Genomic DNA, 25,699 nt, shown 5'->3' on the forward strand with positions numbered 1-25,699 from the left:
TGTGAAGAAAGTTGTCATGGTTCCCACTTCATAGCTGTTAGAAAGATTAAATGAGCAAAAGTTCTTTAAGTACAAAGTGTAGTGCCTGGCACATGGTATAGTCTGGATACATAAATGGTACCTGCACTTTATCAAGTTATTATTCTTTCTCCAGGGCTTCCCCACCCCCAGCTTTATTGAGATGTAATTGACATAAAACATTCTATAAGTTTAAAGGTGTACAACGTGTTGATTTGATACACTTATATATTGCAAAACAAACCACCATAAGTTAGCTAACATCTGCATCATGTCACATAATTAGCATTTCTTTTTCGTGGTGAGAACATTAAGGATCTACTTTTTTTAAAAACAACTTTCAAGTATATAATACAGTATTATTAACTGTAATCACTATGCTGTATATTAGATTCTCCTCAAAGGCTTTTTAATTTTATTTTCATTCATAATTTCTTTCTCTTTAAAATTTTCTTTGATTTATGTTGCTAGATTTCCCAATATCTTATATTCCTAGAAGAAACCATACTTGTTCATAATGATTTGTTTTTTTAACATGGGGCTGGATTCTATTTGTTAATATTTTATTTAATATTTTTGCATCTAGAAATAAAAAGATGTTTTGGATTTGCTTCAAAAATAATGCGTGTGGTGGGAAATAATCTAGTGGTTGTGGGGAAGTGAGTGGTGGTGTAGATAAAAAGAATTAGATTTGAGTTGATAATTATTGAAGTCACATGATGGATGTGTGGAGTTTGATTATACTGTTCTTTGTTGGGTTTTTTTTTTGTACATGACGTTTAATTATACTGTTCCATCTTTTGCTTGAAATTTAAAAAAAATTTTGTGAAAATTTATAGGTGAAACTGATCTGTACTTTCCTTTAAAAGTTTTTTTCAAGTATAATGAGAAAAATTAAAGAATAGAATATTACAGCACCTTAGAAGCCCCCACCTCATCCTTATCTCCTCCCTCCTCTCCAGAGGCAATTATTATCCTAAAAACATCATATTAAATAGCCTGATTGTTAACTTTATATGAGTAGAATCATACAGTACATGTTCTTTTGTGTCTGGCTTCCTTTGTTCAGTATTTTGTTGTGAAATTCATCTAAGTTATTGCATATAGCAGTAGATTGTTTCTTTCTATTGCTGTATAGTATTCCGTTCTATGACTATACCCCAGTTTATTTATCCATTCTGCTATTCATAGACATTTGGCTTGTTACTGGCTCATGGCTATTATGAATAATGCTTATGTGAACATTTTTGTACATGTATTTTGGTGCTGTTGGATATGTACTTAGAAGAATTCCTGAAGTATAAGGTATGCTAGATACAAGGAGAAATGACAAATGCTCAGTCGTAACAGGTACATATTAATATACCTGTCTCAGTAACAGAGACCAAGGAGACAAAAATCCAGAAGGCTATAGATTAATGGGCCAGCAAACTTTTTCTGTAAGACAGTAAATATTTTAAGCTCTACAAGCCCAGTGATCTCTGTCTGTACCTATGCAACTCCGCCACCATAACATGAAAGGAGCTTTTGAGAATACATAAAAAAATGGGTGTGCCTGTGTTCTAAGAAAACATTATTTACAAAAACAGGTCACCAGCCCACCAGTGCTGACCCCTAAAAGATTAGAATAACGTGATTAAAAAACTGACCAATATAAAACTCTCCACTCAACAGTTTTTCTCAAACGCACATAGAACATTTCTAAAAAGTTACTGTATGGTGGGCCATAAAGCAAGTCTAAACAAATTTCAAAGGATTGAAATCATACAGAATATTTTCTTTAACTGCAGTGGAATTAAGCTCTAAAGCAATACCAAAACAACACCTAGAATTTCCCCATTTGTTTGGCAAGTATGCCATAACCCATCTAAATCATCCACGAATCAAAAATAATTACAGTGGAAATGTCTGAAATTGCATTTTTAAAATTGAGATATAGTTGAGTGAATTGCATTTTAATAATAATCCTACATGTCAGTTCTTGTTGAATTCAACTAAAGGAGTCAGTGGAGGGAATTTATAGCCTCAAATACATATGTTAGAAAAGAAGGAAGGATGAAAATCAATGAATAAACATCTATCTCTATAGGTCTCTTTCTTCTAATCTATCAATTAGTATTTTGAAATGCCTGCTTCATACAATTAGTTGAGAAACTTTTCATCGTTTTCTGTGATGTGTGAGAGTTTACATAATATTGGCATCATGTGTACTGTACAGATTAAGTAGAACTCATAAAGCCCTAATGACTTTTTTCTTCTTTTTTTCATGGAAACTCACAGTAGAGAGAATAGTATAATATGTACCCATCACTCGGCTTCAGCGTGGCCAATCATGCTCATCTGTGCCGCCACCACTTTTGTTTTTCCTTTGGAGCGTTTCATAGCAAATCCAAGGTTTCATGTCCTTAAACTTGTAAATCTTCCAGTATGCATCTCAAACTTGTAAGGTCATTAAAAAATTTTATAACCAGAAGGTTGTTTTCAAATGTATCAAAGTTAATAACAATTCTTTTATTTCATCCAATATCCAGTCCATATTCAGTGTTTTTATGATCATCTCAAAGTTGTCATTTAACATTGGATTATTTGCATCATGATCCAAGTAATGTACGTGTGTTACGTTTGCTTCTTATATCTCTTAGGTCCCTTTTATTTTATCTTATTTTATTTTAAACTTACCTTATTGAAGTATAGTTGATTTACAACGTTGTGTTAATTTCTGCTGTCTAGCAAAGTGATTCAGTTATATGTATATATATTCTTTTTCATGTTCCTTTCCATTATGTTTTATTACAGGATATTGAATACAGTTCCCTGTGCTATACAGTAGGAGCTTGTTGTTTATCCATTAGATCCCTTTTATTCTATAACAGTCCCTCTTCCATTTTTTATTTTGTCCTCATGTCTCAATATGTTGTGCTAAGAAGCATACAGCATCATTAATGAAGGATTCTTGCCTAAAAGGTTAGATATAGAAATAATCAAACCTCTAATTTAACTACCCAGTTTATAGGAAAAATTGAGAGTAGGGGAGGTGAGGAAGGATAAGGAAGCAATCAGCCAAATCCAGAGGGTAGTATATCCTATGGGACAAATGACTTGTTCCCTTCTGCCTTCCCTCCATTCCTTCCAAAGCATATATGGTTATTGATTTATAATGACTTGGCAACATCTTTACTTTTATTTCAAGTGGGGATGTTTTTAATTTAAAATTTTTAAATTTAAATTTTTTATTTCAATTTAAAATATTTTGTGCTCATTGAAAAAGATGTAAAATTCACATCCTAATCTATTGGACCAACCATAATAATTTTTTATATAATTTTTAAAATTTTATTTATTTATTTTTGACTGCGTTGGGTCTTTGTTGCTGCGCGTGGGCTTTCTCTAGTTGTGGCGAACGGGAGCTACTCTTCATTGCGGTGCGCAGCCTTCTCGTTTGATGGCTTCTCTTGTTGTGGAGCATGGACTCTAGGCTTGTGGGCTTCAGAAGTTGTGGTGCACGGGCTCAGTAGTCGTAGCATGCGGGCTCTAGAGCACAGGCTCAGTAGTTGTGGCACACGGGCTTAGTTGCTCCGTGGCATGTGGGATCTTCCCGGACCAGGGATCAAACCCATGTCCCCTGCATTGGCAGGCGGATTCTTAACCACTGAGCCACCAGGGCAGCCCCTACCATAATAATTTTAACATTATTATATTTCCTTTTGTGAAATACAGAATCATATGATACATAATGGGTAGAAATGTGCTTTGTTCACTGAGTTGTATATTATGGACATTTTTAATTTCGGGAAGTATGTTAAAATTTTAAATTATTACAGAGTTTTCCATTAGTTGGATTGTAACTATTCATTCAATTAATCGTCTCTCAGTGGACCTTACATATGTTTTGCGAACCTTACATATATGTTTGCTCACTTTGCCACTGTTTTCTTTGCATAAATTCCCCAAAACTGAATGTTGGATCAGAAGCGATTTTATTTTGAAAATGTTCAGTATATAATGTGGGAATATCCCCCAGTAATATTCTATCATATAATACTTACAGTATTTATCTAAAGGAGTGTTATCATTTTTCATGTCAGTTTCAAGCACTAACTAAACTCTTATTTTTTATTACTGTCCATTTCAATTACTTGTGTTTTCTGGGTCTATAGTAATATTGTGCAGAAGGTTATTTAACTCTTTTTTTCTACTATTAACAATTGCTATTTGATTCTTTTTTCTAATTGCATTTGGAAGCATGGTCGGACCAGTGATGAATGAAAACAGTGATTCTTGCACCCCCTCTGAGGAATGCTTACAAAGTGTCACTGGCTCTCAGTTGAGCATATAAAGTGTTTAATGTTTGCTTTGTTTTTGTTTTGCTTTAAATCTTTTCCCTTTTTTCTTCTTTAAGTTTGGAAAGAAATAAAGCGTTACATGTACAATTAAAATGTCAACTACAGGTCCCAACTCCATTCCTTTCTCTTCCTCCCTAGATGTAACCACTAACTTGGAATTTTACATAATGATTATTTTTGGACTTTTAAGTGTGTGTGTACAAACAATATATAATATTTTTGTGTGTTTTACAAGTTTACATAAGTTATGTTATACTTTATATATCCTTTTACCAGAGATTTTGTTCATTATTGTTTTTTTTATCAGTGAGTTGTTTTTTTTTTTTTTTCACAGTGTTACTGACACCAAATGTGCCTGACTTTTCCCCCACACCGGCCAGTTCTCCAACTCCCTGGATGTCCTACTGGGTGTCCTACAGTTCACCTCAGTTCTGGCACTACCAGGATTCAGCAGAGACCTCCTCCGCCACAGGTTAAGGGTTCAGTCCCACACGACTGCCCCCACTTCAGATGTCAGTTGCAAGTCTCAGGGTGCCACCAGTAATTCTGGCCAGCTGGCTATAAGTTGGAGGTTTCCATGCCTCCCGCTCCAGTTCAGTAATTTACCAGAACAGCTCACTGAACTCAGGAAGACACTTTACTATTACTAGTTAAGGATATTACCAGATAAAGGATACAGAAGAACAGCCAGATGAAGAGGTACACAGGGCAAGGTCCAGATGAGTCCTGATAATAGGAGCTTCTGGCTCCATGGACTTGGGTTGACCACCCTCCAGGCACCTCAGAATGTTCAGCACCGCAGAAGCTCTCCAAACCCTGTGGTTTAAGAATTTTAATGGAGGTTCCATTACATAGGCGTGCTTGATTAAATCATTGTCCATTGATGGTTAGGCTCGATCTCCAGTCCCTCTCCCTTCCCCAGAGGGCCAGTGATGGGGCTCAATATTTCAACCCTTTAATCATGCCTTGGTCGTTCTGGGCGCCAGCCACTATAATCTCATTAGCATACAAAAGATACTCTTGTAACTGCAGAGATTCCAAGGGTTTTAGGACCTGTGTGCCAGGAACCCAGGACAAAGGCCGGCTATCTATTTCCCCAGGCTATCTATTGGACCCCAGCGAGTCTAAGGAAAGTAGCCACTCCATTCCAAGCCTATTATGGGTTTGTAGCAAAAGCAGTACCAAATTTAATGAACTGTTTTTTCAATACCATTTAGACTTCTTCCCCCTAACGTATTATTTATTGGCTACTCTTGGCTGCCAACCTGACATCCCTGCCCTCTTTGTTAAGAAAATGCCTATTTTATTTCAGTAACCATCCACCTGGGAACTTGACCTTAACCTCAGTTTGGTAGGAAATGCAGATTAGTCTTACCAATGGGGGTAGTTCCATTGCTATTCTCAGTTTCACTGATGTGTTCCAGGCATGAGCATTTGGTGCAGCTCTGATCTGCTGGGTGTGAGGGAAAGTCAGGCAAGGAGCTTCTGGGAATCGTTGGGTCCTTCATCCTCCCACAGTAGAGATCTCAGTTCCAACCCATTCCAGCCTAACCACCTCTTCCTACCTCTCTCCTATCCATAAGGAGTTCTGCACTTGAGATGTGTACCATCTCTTTTTGGGCTGCACTGCAGGGACGCTAGACTGAAGGGCTGGGGCTGGGACAGAGTGGTCTCAGGATTGGAGATGGGGGTGGTGTGCATGTTCACCAGTATGTTTACCAGTAATTGGTCAGAGAATGGGCAGAGACGTGCTCTCTGGATGTGGAGGATTCAGGAGAGCTCAAGAGAGTCTTTAAGAATAATTTGCTGCCTCATGGGATGGAAGCAAAATTCAAATTGACCTTATGGTGTTCGTGTCCTCAGAGTGTGAGTTTCTTTTGTTTTCTTTCTTTTTTTTTTTTTTCCTGCATGTGGGACTTAGTTCCCCAACCAAGGATTGAACCAGAGGCACGGATGGGGCTTCCTTTGCATTCCTTGTGTGGAGGGAGCTGTCTGGATGTGCACAGGGAATATGACAAGAGCTGATTCCAAAGGTCCTGTTTTTGCAACTGTGACTGTATGGCCCCCTCACAGTATGATACACCAGGGAAGTTTAGTTCTTAAAGTGCCTGAGAAAGAGAACAAGTTTGTATTGTGAGGCTGTTGGAAGAGGGAAGTGTCATAATGGAGAGGCACAGATATGAATGCAGATTCCCACATTGCTCCTGAGGAAGGGTGTTAACTTGGGCAACACGCTTCACCCGACCAAGCTTCAACTTACTGGTGTTTAAAATTGGAGATAATAATGAAGACCTTACAGAACAGTGTTGAGGATTACATAAGATATGGCTTGTGATCTGTTAAGTACATTGATCTTTAAACTGGGATAATTGCCTCAGTACAGTAAACAGAAAATTTAGATGTATGTGGGCTCAGGTGGTTTTAAGTCAGTTTCCAGAGCCACCTTTTTTTAAAATTTTTTTTTGAAGTATAGTTGTTTTACAATATTGTGTTAATTTCAGCTGTACAGCAAAGTGATCCAGCCATACATATATATACATTCCTTTTTTTTGTATTCTTTTCCAGTATGGTTTATCATAGGATATTGAATATATTTCCCTGTGCTATACAGTAGGACCTTGTTGTTTATAGAGCCACCATTTTTGTACTTTATCTTTTCTGAAATGGACCTATGTGACAAGACCATGAGCTGGTTTTTGTTTCCCATCTCCTCTTCCACATTCACTCTCTTCCAACTTTACAAAAATAAAAGGCATTCCTCTCGCCCATTCCATATCTTCCTGTGAGGCACAGCCCCATGATGTAAAAGCTTTCAGAAGGTTAAAGAGACATGAAATATTGGGGCCTTCTCTTAGTGTGAGTCCACATAGCAAGGGAGAGAGAGCTGTGGTCCCAGGCTCAATCATTGAATTTGCTCTTGAGTTCACAGGTTCTAGTAATAGAAGAAGAAGAAGGAATATTTCACTAATAGAAGAAGAAGAAGGTTCCAGGCTTGGGAGATCATCATTTCTGGCAGCAGCCTGACCTGAGATCTCTGACCACAACTTCCAGGCAGGCCCACAGAGACAGAAGACAGAACACCAGAACACACCCTAGAGTTACATGCCTTTTTTTTTTTTTTTTTTGGCCGAGCCGCTCGGCTTGTGGGATCTTAGTTCCCCGACAAGGGATTGAACTCACACCCTCGGCAGTGAAAGCGCAAGAGTCCTAACCCCTGGACTGCCAGGGAATTCCCGACACACCCTTTCTTAAGAACTGGAGAAGATGATCAATGTCCAGGTGAGGTTTGTTTTATTGATTTTTATCCTTTGTTTCCCGGTGGACTTGTGGATGCTTCTAAAAAAGTCTGGTGAAATGAGGAACAGTATATGTTGATAAAAATCAGGATCTGTTGGAAAATAAATTTAGCCTGTAATCTTAAAATCAAGGCAAGTTCAGAAGCAAGATATGAGGGCTCTAGGTTCGTACAAAGTCCTTAATGTTGGAGCATAGGTAGGTGACTGTGTAAGACCCTCGGGTTGCCTTAGTTTTGAACTTGAGTCTACTTTTTTTGGCAGCCATTATAACAAGAAAAATAGGAAACGTTACATGATTTGCATTGTCTGTGAGGAGAAGGCACACCAGTTCTTTAGGGGAGGTACACATTTCACCACTCTTCAATCTTTTTTTTTTTTAATATATATATTTATTTATTTTTGGCTGCGTTGGGTCTTTGTTGCTACGCACAGGCTTTCTCCAGTTGCAGCGAGCGGGGTCTACTCTTCATTGTGGTGCGTGGGCTTCTCATTGTGGTGGCCTCTCTTGTTGCAGAGCACGGGCTCTAGGTATGTGGGTTTCAGTAGTTGTGGCATGTGAGCTCAGTAGTTGTGGCTCACGTGCTATAGAGCGCAGGCTCAGTAGTTGTGATGCACAGGCTTATTTGCTCCATGGCATGTGGGATCTTCCCGGACCAGGGATCAAACCTGTGTCCCCTGCATTGACAGACGGATTCTTAACCACTGCACCACCAGCGAAGTCCTCTCTTCAATCTTAAGAAATTTCTTTTGCTAGCTCTTCAGAGACGTTTTGTGATAGACAGAATTCTCGTTATCAGTTTTGTAATAAAGGCCCAAGATGTTTCCTTTGGCTTTTTCTTAATCGTGCTCCTCGGACTAGGCATTCCAGAGCAGAATTGAATTGGACAAAATTCTTCTAAAGCAATGTGCCTTGACAATAGAGCCTTCTAATAGTCTGACTTTACCCAGGAATAAAGCTTGGATTATCCAATAGAATTAATGGGCTGCTTGACCTTTGAGTTGTCCTCCATGAAGAAGAATTCTCTCAACCAGATTTTTGTTATTGATTTGGCAGGAGACAGCTGACAGTTCCATTCTTTGCGAGCAGCTTGGTGTAACAGATATTGACGAAAATTCTCCCTTTATTTCTTCTTAACCCTAGGTTCAAAAAATGAAGTCAGAGTCAATTATTCTTGGTTTGGTCTTTGTATTTTAATTATTCAAATGATACATGGCTACATTTGCATGCAAGAGATTCAAGCACACAGAGGTATCTGCACCAAAAGAGAATATCCCGTTTTACCTTTTCTTGCCAAACTCCCAACCCAAAGGTTAACAAATATTAATAGTTTGGGTCTCCCACCAGTGTCTTTCTATAATTGATGTGTGGTAAAATATATCTATATTTACATTTACATTAATAGAAGAAGAAGAAGGAACATTTCAGTAATAGAAAAAGGTTCCAGGCTTGGGAGATCATCATTTCTGGCAGCAGCCTGAAATGTGTCCTTATACATATATAGCTGAATATATTATTAAGATTTTTCACATGTCTGGGATCATACTGTATATACTATTTGGGGACTTGATTTTTTTCATTGAAGGTCATTGATACCAGTATATTTAAAACTACCTCATTGAGGACTTACCTGGTGGCACAGTGGTTAAGAATCCACCTGCCAGTGGAGGGGAGACGGGTTCGATCCCTGGTCCGGGAAGATCCCACATGCTGCAGAGCAGCTAAGCCCGTGTGCCACAACTACTGAAGCCTGCATGCCTACAGCCCGTGCTCCACAACAAGAGAAGCAACTGCAATGTGAAGCACGTGCACCACAGCGAAGAGTAGCCCCCACTCACCACAACTAGAGAAAGCCTGCATGCAGCAACGAAGGCACAACAAGCCAAAAATGAATAAATTGAATAAATAAATTAAAAAATAAAAATGAAAAATAAGTCTACCTCATTGATTTTAATGTTTGCATAGTATTTCATAGCATGGAGGTATAGCGTACCCTGTCTGCCTCTGATGGATATCTAAATTATTGGTAGATTTTTCATACTTATAAACAAAGACATTCTTACTGCACAGTGTTTTTTATTTCTATGAAAATATTATTTTAGTACTTTTTTAGGCTGGAAAGGACTAACTTGTAGAATTCCATGGGGCAGTGGTTTGAATGTTTGTGTTCCCCCCAAAATCATATGTTGAAATCTTAAACCCCCAAAGATGATGGTATTAGGAGGTGGCACCTTTGGGAGGTGTGTAGGTTATGAGGGTGAGGCCTTCACGAATGGGATTAGTGTCCTTATAAGAGAGAATGCACAGAGATCCCTCACCCTTCCACGTGAGAACACAGTGAAAAGGTGCCCACTACAAACCAGGAAGCAGGCCCTCACCAGAATGCAGCCATGCATTCACCTTGATCTAGAACTTCCCAGCCTCCATAACTGTGAGAAATATATATATTTTTAATATTTATTTATTATTTATTTGGCTGAGCTGGGTCTTAGTTGCGGCATGTGGGATCCTCGTTGCCATGTGCAGGATCTTCAGCACGGCCTGCGGGAGCTGTAGTTGCAGCATGCAGGATCTTTAGGTGTGGCATGCGGACTCTTAGTTGAGGCATGCGGGATCTAGTTCCCTGACCATGAATCAAACCCAGGCCCCCTGCATTGGGAGCGTGGAGTCTCAACCACTGGACTACCAGGGAAGTCCCAATAAATTTGTTTTTATAAGCTACCCAGTCTGTGGTATTTTGTTATAGCAGCTCAGGCGGACTAAGACACATGGTCTATGGTATGTGAAATAGTCACAGTCACAGTGCACATAATTTATCATGGGGAAGATGAGCAGAACGTGTTCCTGTTCCTATTTTCCACGTCATATTATTCCACCTCGGATTGCACTGGAATTTGTTATTACAGGCATCTTTGTCATTTGAGGACGTGGCTGTGCATTTCACCTGGGAAGAGTGGCAGTTACTGGACCCATCTCAGAAGGACCTGTACAGAAATGTCATGTGGGAGAACTACTGCAACCTAGTGTCAGTAGGTAAGGGCAGTGTATGGTCAGGCCGCCCAAGATGGCTGTTCTCTTGCTCTCTGTCCATCCCCTGCTTGACCTGAACTCACGTGACTGACCTTCATGCATCCTTGCTCCAGGCCCCAGCTACTGATCTCTCTAGCTTTAGATCAGAACATCTCTACTCTGATAGGCTATCATAGGGGTGGTGAGGAACCTGCCCTTCTGCTGGTTTCCCAGGTAACCAATGAGCCAACCTGACATCAATTTCCCCTATAACTGGTAACACCCCCCCACCCCCCACCCCCAGCGAAGACTGCCGCCACGTCCTGCCCGCCATCTACCGCACACGGTGGGGTGTCACTCCAGGACCTTGCTTCAGACACATAAGCTCCCCCATCCATGAAACCATTGATGTCTCTGTCGCTGACTCCAGGCTCTTTCTTCAGTTTTGAAGCTGGGCAAGTACGGTCTTGTAGGCCTGCAGGGTGCAGCCCAACAGGCAGCATCATAGTCAGTTGCCTTTTCTTTCTCATTTAGTGAAATCTGTAGGGTTCCTGGAATATTTCATGGTTTGGACTAAAGCATCATATGTTCTAGAGTGTATTCTTTCCCTTTCCGAGTTAAAGGTTTTTACTTTACCAAAGTATGAAGGGTACGGTCCTTGAAATAGAACTGTCTCCAGTTTTCGTAGTTTCCCCAGGCTCAAATGCTCGGTGCCAAGCGTTCCGTGATTTCCTATTTACAGGATATCAGACTCCCAAACCAGATTCACTCTTCCAGTTGGAACAAGGAGAACCCCCATGGACGGTAGAGGGAGCAGGCCAGAGTCAAACCTGTCCAGGTGAGTGAGTGGCAACCAAGAAGATGGGGAGAAACGACATGGAAATTCCAGTTGGTCAGTGAAGGGTTGATATTTCTGAAATGCTGTCTAGAGAACTTTCCTTACACCAGTTGGTGGCCCATAAGCCTAACACCTTTCTGCATGTTCTTTTTTTATTTGGCCATGCTGCACAGCATGTGGGATCTTAGTTCCCCTCCCAGGGTTCTAGCCCGTGCCCCCTGCAGTGGAAGCTTGGAGTCTCAACCACTGGAACGCCAGGGAAGTCCTGCATGTTCTTTGTCAGGGCTGTTCTTCTTTGCCTGCCACTAAAGGATGATGTCTTCTTTTTTTTCAGCTTTCTGGATCTGACTGCAGTTTGTCTCATCCAGGACCTTGAGGTCTTAACCTGATTCCATTCCTCCCAGCATGCCCCCTCATGCCGCCTCCTTTTCTTTGTCTGCAGGGGCCTCACTTCCTGTTCTTCACCTTGCCTGCTATGAGATACATCTCACTACCTGTTCACATTGCTTTGCACTTAGCGCTGCTCCCTACCTCTGCAATATCCCCATCCCTTTTGAAAAGGCTGATTAATATCCTTCCGTGACAATCCACCTCAGCTTCATTCATCTGAAAACCACACACCCCTCGTATCCCAGGGCACCTCTGTCTACTCATTCACCCTCTGCTTCCCAAGTTTTCAGATTCTGTTTTTTTTAAATCTTCTGTTAAAAGTTTAATTCATTCTTAAGGCCTAAGATTTCTGTTCTCTGCTGGAGAGTCCCACATTGACTCCTGTTAATATATGACCTGCACTCTAATCATCTGTGTGTTGCCAGGCACCAGGGCCTCTGCCCTATGATGTTCTACTTCCTGTATGTGAAACCAGAACCCTCCTTTCTCCCAGATAATGTCTTCACCATCAGAATGTGTATTCGTATATACGGAAGATTTAACCTCTCTGCACTCTAACAGGTATTCCCACCTCTCTTTCTATAGTCTGATCTGCCCTCTCATTCTATATTTTGCCTGCCCCCAAGATATCCGTCCTGTGAAATCCTTTTTCCTTCACCTTCAGGAATGAGATCATTTTTCCTCCTGGTGAATCCTTTTCCTCCATGTGCATTTTATTTAGGTTCTCCCGTACTGCTCTACACCCTGGTGCCCGGTCACCTTTGAGTTGCCTTGAGTCTTTCCTATTTACTCTGCTCTATGTTTCTGAAGGTCTCCGCTGTTCCTATTGAATTTTGTTTTCAAAATGCATTTTGGAAATTCCACCCTCTCAGGTCCCCTGATGGCCATGATGATATAGACTTGCTTTGTTCCAATTCCTACATATATAGGTTGACTTCAGTTTTTCTTTTAGCTCCCTTTGAGGTTCTGGTTGTATTTCTCTGTGGATAGGGGGCATGAAAGCAGTGGGACTTGATGAGAAAACATGAAGAGTGAGAGTTGGTTGAGAAAACAAGAGGTCCACCTTTATTTTTTAAAGTTGAGAAGATAAGAACCCAGCCAAATAAAAAGAAAAGCATTGGGCTGTGGTAGAAACAGGGTCAGAAGATGTCCTGGAAACAAGTGACAAAATTACTCCAAAGAGGAGGAAGTGATCTATTTTACTGAATGCCACAGATTATGTCAAATAACCCGAAGACTGGCATCTACGCATTTGATTATATTGCATTTTTACATCCAGATGCCGCCTTCTTTCACTCTGAGTTCTCTTTTTCTGTCCGTGAAGTTCAAGTGCACACTCAAAACTCCCTCTTTCCTGACTTCCTATATGTTTTCATATCTACACCGCACTAACTCAGTCCTGATCGTATATTTTATTGTATTGTTTTACTGGTTGGTATGAGGCTTTTTCCATATAGAGGAAAGGGTCTGTATCTTATTCTTCCTTACTTAGCGTAACCACAGAATAATTCACTGACAGTATCACTTGCATCCATTTATCACATCTTTCATGAAAGCAGGTTTGGTGGTCCCCCACCCTGCCCCTGGGTGCATGGCTTGCCGGATCTTAGGTCCCCAACCAAGGGTTGAACCTGCACCCTGGGCAGTGAAAGCGTGGAGTCCTAACCACTGGACCACCAGGGAATCCCCAAAACAGGTTTGGTTTTGTTGCATTTTGGTTTTAATTTTGCTTTTCATCAAGGATGTGTGTGAACTATGTGGGAGCCTTTTCCAACTACAGGCTCTGTCTCTTGAGATTCGGCTTCTGGTTTGCTAGGTGTGGGGAGTGACCAGAGCCTATGAGGTATTTGAAAGGCTTGCCAGGCAATTCTGCTTTGATCCCTGTCATTGAAGAACCACAATTCTAATGTGCTCTGAGGGAGATGCAGATGAAATAAAAGACAAGTGTAAAAATCTGTTGGAAAGGGTTGATGTAGGTGCATAAAATTCTAAAATTTTTAGCATTTTATTATGAGGTATAGACAAGGATTGATCTACAAAATCAGAGAAAACTGAGCTTTGATAAAGTGTTGTTGAGAGGATAAAGTGTGCTTCTTTTTGAAAGCATAATAAAATAATTTCTGCAAGAAAGAGAGCTGGGTTTTAAGTAAAAATGTTGACAGAAGGCCTTGTCGGTCAGTAATAATGTAAAAAGAAGACTTTGGAGATGGAAATGAGGAAAGCAGTGTGGGAGATTCTTAATAGATTGGCCTATAGGAGACTGTCTGCAAAGAAATGGCTGATTACTCTGGGTTTTATGTTAATATTTGGCTTAGAAAGTGTGATTTTGGTTTTGTCTTGTCTTTTTTGGCTAGTTCTAGAGAGTCTTTCTTGATAGCTGGGTGGTAAAATTGTAACAATGGGAAAATATAGCTTGGAGTTCTAGGATGAGTGGAAGGTAAGGACGATGAATATTTTCTTCATCCTGGATGGGAATGATTCTTCAGAATCTCTTCATTGGCGGGTGTCAGAGATGATGTAGGAACAGAGATCAAGGAAGAATCTGGCATTAGTGGAAAGTAGAAAATTTGGAGATGAGTATATTAAACATATTATAATGGCAAATATAGGATATGATGGTCTATACCTGTGCTGTCCAGTGTGTTGGGCACTGGCCACATGTGGGCTACTTAAATTTAACATTTAATTAAATTTAATTAACATTCAGTAAAATTACAAATTTATTTCTGTAGTCAACTCTAGCCACATTCAAGTGCTCAACAGCCATACATGGCTAGTGGCTACCATATTGGAAAACACAGATACAGAATATTTCCATCACTGCAGAAATTTTTATGGGGCAGCTCTATATACAGTTACATTATGATTGAAGAAGGTGGTATTTCCACCAGTCAGTACATGGGATGTGGGTAGATGGCCTGAGGACTTATTTTCAAATTTCAGATGGTTATATGTGTGTCTGGATATATTAGATCATGTGAGGTTGTATCATACCTAATAGAAAATTGGAGTATTATCTACAATATTCCTATTAAATAAGTGATTGGTGTCTTAGAAAAGTTTCATTTTGGTGTGCAGTCAGAATGAGAGGGGAACGATTTAGTAACAAGGCGATTATTGAATATTTTACCTCAGTACTCTTGGAATCACACTCTATAGGTCCTACATTCTGATTTTCCAGTTGTAACCCTTTGTTACTAAAACCCATGTTGCTTATTTGTTTGATCAGCATAGATACGGTTTGATGTCTCTGGATGGACTTTTCATGTTCTCTGCGTATTCCTCTCCCCAAACTCTAAAACTAGGAATGCCCTTGTCCTGGGCCCTCCCCTTTCTCTACTCGTTCTTCTTAAATTATCTCATTTAGTATCATGCAGTCCAGATATTTAAATAATATTTGTATACTCATGACTTAAAATTCTTATCTTAAGTCTAAAACTTTCTACACACTCATAGATCCAGCCAAGTACATCATATTTTCTCTTGAGTGTGTATTAGTCATCTCAAACCTGATGTGTACCTCAAAATGGAGCACTTGATATCCCACAGATGCCTAACCTATGTCTTTATTCTTCCTCGTCTTATTAAATGGCACCAGCTCCTAAACAGATGCTTCAGCCGCATCTTGAGGCCCTGTCCTTGATTCTTCCCTTTTCTACCTCCAGAGTTCATTGTGATGGTGAGTCTTAGCTTTCCTTCCTCTATACTTATCTTTTCCTCTTCCATCATGCATAATTTGTTTTTGTACATTTTTTCATCTCCTTGATAGTCATCCATGCTGAGGCTACTGTTATCTCTTGCTGGAACTCTACCATAGCCTCCTGTGTGTTTTCTCAACAATTTTATTTCTCCAATTCATTCTTCCTATGAGTCATGTGACCTTTTGGAAATATCAATTCAAAACCTGTTGTACTTCTGTCAAAAATTTTTTGGTTGCTTCCTGCTATTGTTCTTAGCATAAAATCCAATTTTTAACAGTTTACAAGATCTATACACTCTCAATTCTACAGACCTTTCCAAACTTATCTATTTCTACTTCCCTCAAGCTCAGAATAGTCCAAGTATGCCAGCCTCCCTTATGTTTCTCTATCATGCCTAAGTTTTTTTTGCCTTTGAGTTTTTGCATTGCCTGTTTCCTCTTGGAATAGTCTTCATGTAGTTATTTGCATAACATTGCTCATTCTAGTCCTGTGATGTCAGCTTAACTTTTTTTTCTCTCGAGGATGACTACTTTGTCTAAGATTGACCTTCCACTACTCTATCACCTCCTTCATACCATTTTTCATGTTCTATAATTTTCTTACTACTTTGATTACCTCTTGATTCTTGCTCTCTTTCTCTTTTGTTAGTAGAATGACAGCTCCATGGAGACAGAATATATTAGTCAAACTGTAGTAACATACTAATTCTAATATTCTAATATATTATTCTAATATTCTAGTATATTCCCAAACACCAACCCATTCAGTGTTTGTTGGATGGATGGATCTGTCCCTTCCATCTTCTTTTTTCGTATTCCAGTCACAGTGTTGTTCTATTTCTACTTCTGTCCCCATTTTGCGAGGTTCTATTTGGAAAGCAGCCCACATTATATTTATTCATTGTAGATTGCCCAACTTTGTTTCTAAAATAGCTGTTTTTCCTTTTACTGTGTTATAATATTGTCTCTTTTTTAAAAATATTTATTTATGGGCTTCCCTGGTGGCGCAGTGGTTGAGAGTCCGCCTGCTGATGCAGGGGACACAGGTTCATGCTCTGGTCCAGGAAGATCCCACATGCCACAGAGCGGCTGGGCCCGTGAACCATGGCCACTGAGCCTGTGCGTCCAGAGCCTGTGTTCCACAACGGGAGAGCCCACAACAGTGAGAGGCCCACAGACCACACACACACACACACACACACACTATATATATATATATATATATATATATATATATATGTTTATTTATTTATTTACGCCAGATCTTAGATGCAACAGGCGGGTTCCTTACTTGCAGCTCACCAGCTCCTTAGTTGCAGCATGCAATATTGTCATTTTTCACAGAGCATAGGATACATTTCCATAGTGGACATTTCTCTTAGACTGGGATCTTATCAGAGCTAGCCCAAACCGTGGCATTTTTGTACCTTTTTTTACCCCCTAAAATTATCATGGATGTTTTCATTGTTCTTTTTCCTAGAAGAAGTATGGGAGATTCACCCTATACAATGGCACACAGAAAACCAAAACGGGATTAAAACTTTGGAAAGATGTCAGCAAAGTTATGCACTTGGAAATAATTTCGATTTATGCAAAAGTCTTGTTCCTTTAACACAAAGTTACAATAATTTTGGCCCACATTATAAAAGTTTGAAATCACCTTTAGGTTTTGTTATTGAGAATAGAAGATATGCAGGAAAGGATTCTGATGAGTTCAGTGGATATGGGAAATCATCTCTCTACCTCCAGCATAATAGAACTCTTACCAGAATTAAATACCATGGCTGTGTGAAACCCAGTAGCACTAAGTCACAGCTCGATGACCATCAAAAAATTTATCCAGGAAAGAAACCACATATATGCAGTGAGTGCGGGAAAGCCTTCTCCAGGAAGGCAGAGCTCGTTAGACATCAGAGAACTGAAAGAGGAGAGAAACCCCATGGATGCAATGAATGTGGGAAAAAATTCTTGAGGAAGATTCAGCTCACTGAACATCAGAGAACTCATACAGGAGAGAAACCCCATGAATGTAATGAATGTGAGAAAGCCTTTTCCAGGAAGTCACAGCTTATGGTCCATCAGCGAACTCATACAGGAGAGAAACCCTACGGATGCAGTGAATGTGGAAAAGCCTTCAGCCGGAAGTGCCGGCTCAACAGACATCAGCGCTCTCATACTGGAGAGAAATTATACGGTTGCAATGTGTGTGGGAAAGCCTTTTCCCAGAAGTCATACGCCATTGCACATCAGAGACTTCACACAGGAGAGAAGCCTTACGAATGCAGGGAATGTGGAAAAACGTTCTTTTTTAAGTCAGACCTTACCAAGCATCAGAGAATTCATACAGGAGAGAAACCATATGAATGCAGTGATTGTGGAAAAGCCTTCAGAAGCAAGTCAGAGCTCATTCAGCACCAGCGGACTCACACCGGAGAGAGACCATATGCCTGCAGTGAATGTGGCAAAGCCTTTGCCCACATGTCAGTCCTCACCAAACATAAGAAAACTCATAAAAGAAAGAAAGCTGTGGATTCCCCAAAGCTGGAGAAATCTTCCTCAGTGAGTCATAGCTCTTTATTCATAAGTGAACTCATACAGGAGCAAAACCCTATGAATGCAGTGCCTGTGGAAATGTCTTTTACGGGAACCCAGCCCTTATTAAACATCAGCGAGTTCCTAGGGGACAGAAATGTAGTGATTGTGGACCAGCCTTTTTCAAGAAGTCAAGCCTCAGTAGAAAATCGGGAATTTACACAGGGATTAAGCCTTGCAAATACAGTGAATGTGACAACCCCTTCAGTAATAAATTATGTCTTATATGTTACAGATATTGTGTAGGAAAAAAAAAATCCTCAGATACCTGAGATGGGAAAAAGTCTTGAGCAAGAATCCTCCCCACATTCATTATGTGTCAGAGCTTGCTTAGGACAGAAATGCTGTGGATGGGGTGGTTGTGGAGAACACCTCTGTGAGAAGTTAGGCTTAGTAAATATCAGTGAGATCACATTGGGCAGAAATGCAGCTCTTGTGGGGAAGTCTTTTCCTAGAGGTGATATTGCAGTTGATATCAAAGAATTCCCACAGGACCAAAACCTTAGAGTGTGATGGGTTTTTATGATAGATTGTACCTTATCACTTGTCACAGGAGCATAGAAAGACAACTCTAGAGGCACTGAAGGTGGAAGACATGTTTAGTAAAATATTGGAGCACTCATAGAGAAGAAAAATCCCCCAAAGGCAATAAAAAATGGAAATTCTATCACCAAACTAAGTCATGTATCACAGTTTTACCTTGGAAAGTGGGAAAGACTTTTGTAAATAAAGGAAATCTTCTTGAACACCAGGAATTGCATTGTGCAGTGAAAACCTAAGAATGTAGAAGGACAGCTATATTAGTTTCTTATGGCTGCTATAACCAGTTGTCACAAACTCAGCGTCTCATAACAGCACAATTTATTATCCTGGAGCTCTGAAGTCCAGAATGCATCTCTGGGCCAAAAGCAAGGTTGTTCACAGGGTTGCATTTCTTCTTGGAGGCTCTAGAGGAGAATCTGTTTCTTTGCTTTTCCAGCTTCTAGAAGCTGCCCAAATTCCATGGCTTGCGGCCCCTTTCCTTCCTCAGAGCCAGCAATGGCTGGTCAACTCTTTCATCCCTCCAACACTCATTCTTCTGTCTCCTCCTTCCACGTTTAAGGATGCTTGTGATTACATTGGGCCCACCCAGATAATCCAGGATAATCTCTTATCTTAAAGTCAGCTAATTAGCAGCTTTAACTCCATCTACTACCTTGTGTCCCCTTTGCCTTATAATATAACATGTTCACAGGTCCTAGACATAAGGATGTAGACATCTTTGGGAGGCCATCATTCTACCTACCAGAGGCCACCCTTTGGTGCCCAGTGATTCGTGTCTATCCTGCATGCAAATGGATTCATCCTATCCCAGCATCTCCAGATGTCTCAGCCCATTACAGGACCAACCCAGAATCCAAAACCTAACCTAAAACTGATCAGCTCAGGAGTGCCAAATTTCATCTTCTAAATCTAGTGTTGATAGGCTCTGGGTACAGTCCATTCTGAGGTTTCTCTATGTGAACCTTTAAAACTCTAGAAACAATTTATATGGTCCTAAAATAACTTAATTCCATCTTCTACATTAATTCCCCTTTACCATGCAATGTAACATATTTACAGTTTCTAGGAATTAGGACATGAACACCTGTGGGATTTACCATTATTTTGCCTACCACAAAAACATTAGATTTCAGAGAATTTACACTTTGATAAATTCCTACCTAGCCCTTAAGTAAATTTGGAAAAACATGTTTCCAGAGAAATAATTATCTGAAGTAATTATGATCTAAGTACATTAACATTTTTTCTTTAATCATAGAATCTTACACTGATTGTTAGATGTGAACACCGTGGAATGCTCTTGAAATGTATAAATCAAATTCTCAGCACTGGAAAAGAACTCTTAAATGTCCTAAAGGAATATGAGATTTATGCTGCTAGAAATACTACCAAACATACGTTTGTATCTATTCTGAAATTGCACAAATTAATATATCCACATATATCATAGTGAACCTAAATCCTGACCAGTATTTTTCACAGCCAACTCCAACAACACCTTTTTCTTCAACAGTATGATGTATATATTGTCCCACCTTAAATAACAAGAAAAGACAAAATACGTGAATGGACTTCTTCAGATGTTGGATAATAGGGAGCTCAGAACAGCTATCTCTGAGAGAAAGAAAACAAATGAAGTAAGCCTTATGATTGCCCCCCAGCCTACTGCCTGGAGAGAGTTTCCATTCTACAGCATAGGGAGGAGGAGCCCCAAAAGATCTCAGTCTCCTTGAATTGAGACAGAGTTTAGAGTTAGTGGAATTCAGTGTGGCTGAAATCAATCCATGGGGCAGATGACAGGAGAGGAGAGAGCTGTGCCCAAAGAGTGAGAGAGTTCCAGAGTTCTAGCAGTCCTACAGGAGATACTGTGAAAGCTATAATAATTATATATGCTAAAGGCACTTGGTAATTATGAATTTAGTCATAGTCTAATGAGTCAAAATCATTTGTTTTAAACTAAATACCATATTCAGTTCATTCTAGTCCTTTTTTTTTTTTTTTTTTTTTTTGTGGTACACGGGCCTCTCACTGTTGTGGACTCTCCCGTTGTGGACCACAGGCTCTGGACGCGCAGGCTCAGCAGCTATGGCTCACGGGCCCAGCCGCTCCATGGCATGTGGAATCTTCCCAGACTGGGGCACAAGCCCATGTCCCCTGCATCGGCAGGCGGACTCTCAACCACTGCACCACCAGGGAAGCCCTCGTTCTAGTCCTTTTTGAGTTTGTTCATAGGCCAGGCTAATTGCCAATAATGAGATTAGAAGCACGGCTATGGTGAGTATTGTTTTTAGGTTATTTGTTTGAGTAGCTCAGGGGAGGGGCAGTAGGAGGGCAATTTCTAGGTCAGAATTCTAGAGTTCCTCCACAAGTTTTTAAGTTGTAATCGGCATATATATGTGAAGAAACTCCCTAGGCTGGAGAAAGAACCACTGGAAATGAACAGGCCGAACCATCCTTGGAGCTTGCACAAAGTTGGGAATAATTTGTGTTTCCACCAACTGGAATGGAAACACCTCCTTAACATTTGGAGACTCACAGTGGAACTTCAGAAGAGCATTGTCTCAGTGGGTGGCTCAAATTGGATCTAGAGTAAAGGCTCCTCTGAACTCTCTTACCAAAGCATAATGCAAACCACTAAAAAAATAAACTGTTTCTAAGTAATTTACTGCTTCTCAGGACAAAGCCCAATAGTATTCAAAAGGAATAGGAAGCAGTCCATCAACCAGTAATGTAAAATTCACAAAGTCTGAAATCTAATTAGAACCTACCCTGGTATGCCAAGAAGCAGGAAAATAGCACCCACAAACCTGAAGGAAAGTTGATAGAAAGAGACCCAGAAAAAAGAAAAAAATTTAAAGAAAAAAACCAAAAAATTTAAAACCAATAAAAAATGAAAAAATAAAAAAAAATTTAAAAAGAGGAATAAAGTATAAATAAGAAACAAATAAATGAGACCCAGAAATGACACGGGTGATAGAATTAGCAGAAAATGATGTTAAAACAGCTATTATAAATATTACATGTGCTCAAGAAGGTTGCATCAAGTGGATTATAGAAATTATAATTCACTGTGGGATTCTGCAGGTCTTTTGGTAGTGAATTCTCTCAGATTTTGTTTATTTTAAAATGTCTTTATTTCACAGTCATTTTTAGATAATATTTTCCCTGGAGATAGAATTCTAAATTGACAATGCTTCTCTATCATTTAAAAAGTGTGAATCTAGTATCTTCTGGCCTCCCAGAATTGTTTCTGGTTAGAAGTCAACAATCATTCATATTACTCTTTCCTTGTATCCAATGTGTCTTTTTTTCTCTAGCTGTTTTCAAGATTTACTTTTTATCTTTGGTTTTCAGCAGTTTCACTATGATGTGTGTAAATATGCTTTGTCATTAAAAAATAGAAACCAAGTTGTCCTTGTAATGCCTTTAGGAATTGTAGTGTTGATTAGTTTTTCATCACTTTGTTTTAATTTGTCTTCTCTCTTTTTTCTTAATCAGTCTTGCTATGGATGTACCAAATTTAGTAACCTTATATAGCAGTTTAAGTTTTTTTATTCTACTTAAGGTTCAAGCTGTTTTTTTTCCCCCAGCCTTGTAAAGTGAGAATTAGATTATTGATTTTACACCTTTCCCTTTTTTCTAATACGAGCAGTTAAAGTGATAAAGTTTGCCTACACCAGTGGTAGGCTACATTTATGTTACATAAGATCTTACCAGTATAACTGACAAGCACACACAGAATGATGTTTTTAAAGTGGACCATGGTTGCAAGAATTGGTAAAGATCTGTCTTGCCCGCTAATAACCAAATATTGTCAATATTTCCCTGCCTAGTTAGTGTTTTTTGCATCTTGTTTATGAAATCTTTGCATATCTCATGATAGTCATGTAAATTTTCCCCTAGAAATTTAAATATTTTACTATTTATATTTAGATCTGTGATCCATTTTGAATTTATTTTTCCCTGTGTGTGAGGCATGGGATGAAAATTCCTTCTTTTTCTCTCCATATTGTTATCCAGTTGAACTAGTATAGTTTATTGAAAAGACTGTTCTTTATTCCCACTGAATTACGTTGGCATTGTGTCATAAACTAGATGGTAGTGTATACTGAATCTTTTTCCAGGATCTTTGTATTTTGTTCCATTGTTGTATTTACTATCCTTGTACTAATAATACAACACTGTCTAATTACAGTAGGTTTTTACTGAAATAAGTCCCTGAAATCTGGTAGTGTTATGCCCTCCGGTTTTTTTCTTCTTCAAGGTTGCCCTGGCTATTCAAGTTTTTGTACATCCATTTAAATTTTAGAACTCACCTCCATTATTTCTCACCCTCTCTTTCATATACTTTATCTCTTTGCATTCTTTATTCGAGTATACTAATTCTTCAGCCGTATCTATATGGTTATTAGTTTGTCAATTGGTCTCTAATTTTAGTTACCGTATCCAGTTGATTCTTGTTATTCACTGTACTTACATTCTATAAAATCACTGTGAACACTGAATTAGCAAATATTGAACATTGCTCCTAGGGGGATTATGGACTAGGTTTCTGCAAGCCGCTGGTTACATTTGTGTCAGTCAATCAATTGATAACCTTGTTTTATGTGTGTTTCTGCTTAAAGACACCTTATTTAATATGTATCATTCATTTATTGACATTAAACTCACTATAACTCTTGCCTGAACAAAGCTTATCTAACATATATATTTGCTCAGTAAGGTACATCACTGCCTTCTTGCACTTAAAAACACTAGACAGTACTTGAGCACTGTGCTCGGGGGCCATTTTAAACAACAAAATTACCAAAAAAAAAAGTTTAAAAATGTGAAAAACGTGACACTAAGTAGACAACGAAAAGGACACTTGTTTACAATAGCAGAGCTGAAATAAGAAGGCAGAACATCATTTTGTTCAGACTTAAATGGGAACATACACATTGGGCAACTCAAATTATTCATTGCTCAAACTATTCTATGCATGTCTGCAAATGTTCATGAAAGTGCCGTGATTATTGATTTTGAGTCAGAAAGAAATTTTAGCAGGTAGGTGAATTCACAATAAATCCACGAATAATGAGGATCAACTGTATTTTATTTTTAAATTTTTCTGCTGGTTTATATATATCTAAATGGTCATTTTAATAATATCTTATTCCTTCCCCATATTTTAGATATCTTATTTCTCAATATATTAAAGCTTTATATTAAACATTCATGGGCTTCCCTGGTGGCGCAGTGGTTGAGAGTCTGCCTGCTGATGCAGGGGACACGGGTTTGTGCCCCAGTCTGGGAGGATCCCACGTGCCGCGGAACGGCTGGGCCCGTGAGCCATGGCCGCTGAGCCTGTGCGTCCGGAGCCTGTGCTCCACAGCAGGAGAGGCCACAACAGTGAGAGGCCCGTGTACCGCTAAATAAATAAATAAATATTCATAATATTCTGAGCTGATAATTCCTGCATGTGTAGTCATTTCATATTTGATTCTATTGTTCTATCTGTTGAAAAGTGTTCAGGATAAAAGCTCCTTGAGGACAGATTTTTGCTGTGTTTATATGAGCACTTAGTTCTTCTCCACCTTTTAAATATATGTTAAAAATATTTTACAGCGATTACTGTTTTAGGGATATTTTACCTGCAGGATATAGTGAATACGCCTTTCAAAAACTTCTGATTTACTGGATTAGTTGATAATTAAGTGTTCAATTGCAAGATAGATAAAATGGCATTTTACTTCTTTCCATAATGACTGGTGAGAACTATGACACAGAGATATAGCCTTTGTAACTTACGGTGAAAACAGCCAGAACATATACCTGTAGGTCTTTTTCTCATCAGTAATTGTCACCACACATTGGAAGAAGAATGTGTAATAACTACAGGAATTAATATCATTTGAGTATATTTCTGTGGACTTTACCTGGGAGGAGTGATAGCCACTAGGTTCTGCTCAGAAGAACCTGTACCAGGATGTGTTGTTGGAGAATTCTAGTAACCTGTGACACTAGTTAAAGATGATTGCCCTATCATTTGGAGCACACAGCCAATAATAGCCCTTCCTTTTTCAGTTGCCCTAGCTTTCAAAGGGCCTCAAGATACTGAATTTGAGTTTATAGACAATAGATTCTCAGACCCTCTTCTGTTCCCAGGTGGAAATTAACGTGCTTTCACCTTCATTAGATTTTTAATATGCCAAGGTCAAAGTGTGTCCATTCCTGAAACATTCTATACTCTTCCTAGACGTCCCCCACCAAGTCCAATTGTAAGTGTCCAAGTCTTTGTCATTGCCCATGAACAGGCTATCAGGCTACCAAAGCAGATATAATCCTTAATTTCAAACCTGGAAAAGAGCCATGGAGAGTAGAAGATGAAATGCAGTGTCAGTACTTTTCAAGTGAGTGAGCAACTGAGAAGCAGCAAGATGGGAGACCTTGAAAGTAAAGTACTTAGCCATGAAGTGTTGACCCTTCCATATGTGTTTAACAAGGCTAAAACTCTGAAGGTCATTACAAATACCTAAATCATTGGCAAGGCTCTCTTGCTTGCTGTTTCAAGGAAGATGTGCCTCTTTTTCTCTCTTTTGGTTTGTTTCAGTGTTCAGTAGAACATTATTTTCTTTGCAGCATCCAGACTTCCTCCTTTTCTTCTGCCTCCTCTTTGGCAATGTCAGTTCCTGTTTTCTCCACATCTCTTGTTTTCACTTCTTTTACCTGGTCAAATGTAACAATTCTAGTTAATACAGCAACACCTTTTATCCTGGGGTAAGGAGATTTGGTCCATTGTGCAGGTGGCTTTCTGTGGGCCATGTGAGAACGTATCAGAGCAAGCTAGAAGGTGGGAATGTTGACCACAGTGGTGGTCTCTAAGTATGATATTGAATCTTTGGGAAGGTTCATTGGCTATTGCTTTCAGAATTAATTAGAGAAGAAAGAACCAGTAGGATAGGATAAATACACTTGAGGTGAGAAGCTGAG

At 39.3% G+C, this 25,699-nt stretch overlaps 1 protein-coding gene and 1 long non-coding RNA gene across 32 annotated transcripts in view; one reads left to right on the forward strand and one right to left on the reverse strand.

The window, feature by feature from the left end:
* The window catches only part of ZNF577 (zinc finger protein 577), a 39,265-nt gene that overhangs the window by 1,420 nt on the left and 12,146 nt on the right, over nt 1-25,699 (forward strand). For 4 of the 31 annotated variants that reach the window (XR_011376969.1, XR_011376970.1, XM_070044262.1 and 1 more), the window contains exons 2-6: nt 4,696-4,833; nt 6,283-7,640; nt 10,562-10,688; nt 11,407-11,502; nt 17,073-18,151. Coding sequence is in view for 10 of the 31 variants with exons in the window: in XM_070044262.1 (XP_069900363.1) it covers nt 7,626-7,640; nt 10,562-10,688; nt 11,407-11,502; nt 17,073-18,151 (1,317 nt within the window). In the remaining 21 variants the exon portion in view is untranslated. The other 27 variants (XR_011376976.1, XR_011376977.1, XM_070044263.1 and 24 more) reach the window with 16 other exon arrangements.
* LOC132593969 (uncharacterized) overlaps nt 6,233-25,699 on the reverse strand; it is a 38,675-nt gene continuing 19,208 nt past the window's right edge. The window contains exon 2 of the long non-coding RNA XR_009560085.1: nt 6,233-8,794. This is a non-coding gene — a long non-coding RNA (uncharacterized lncRNA). The remainder of the gene's footprint in view (nt 8,795-25,699) is intronic.

This window comes from Globicephala melas, chromosome 19, assembly GCF_963455315.2.
Source record: "Globicephala melas chromosome 19, mGloMel1.2, whole genome shotgun sequence".
Lineage (NCBI taxonomy): Eukaryota > Metazoa > Chordata > Mammalia > Artiodactyla > Delphinidae > Globicephala > Globicephala melas.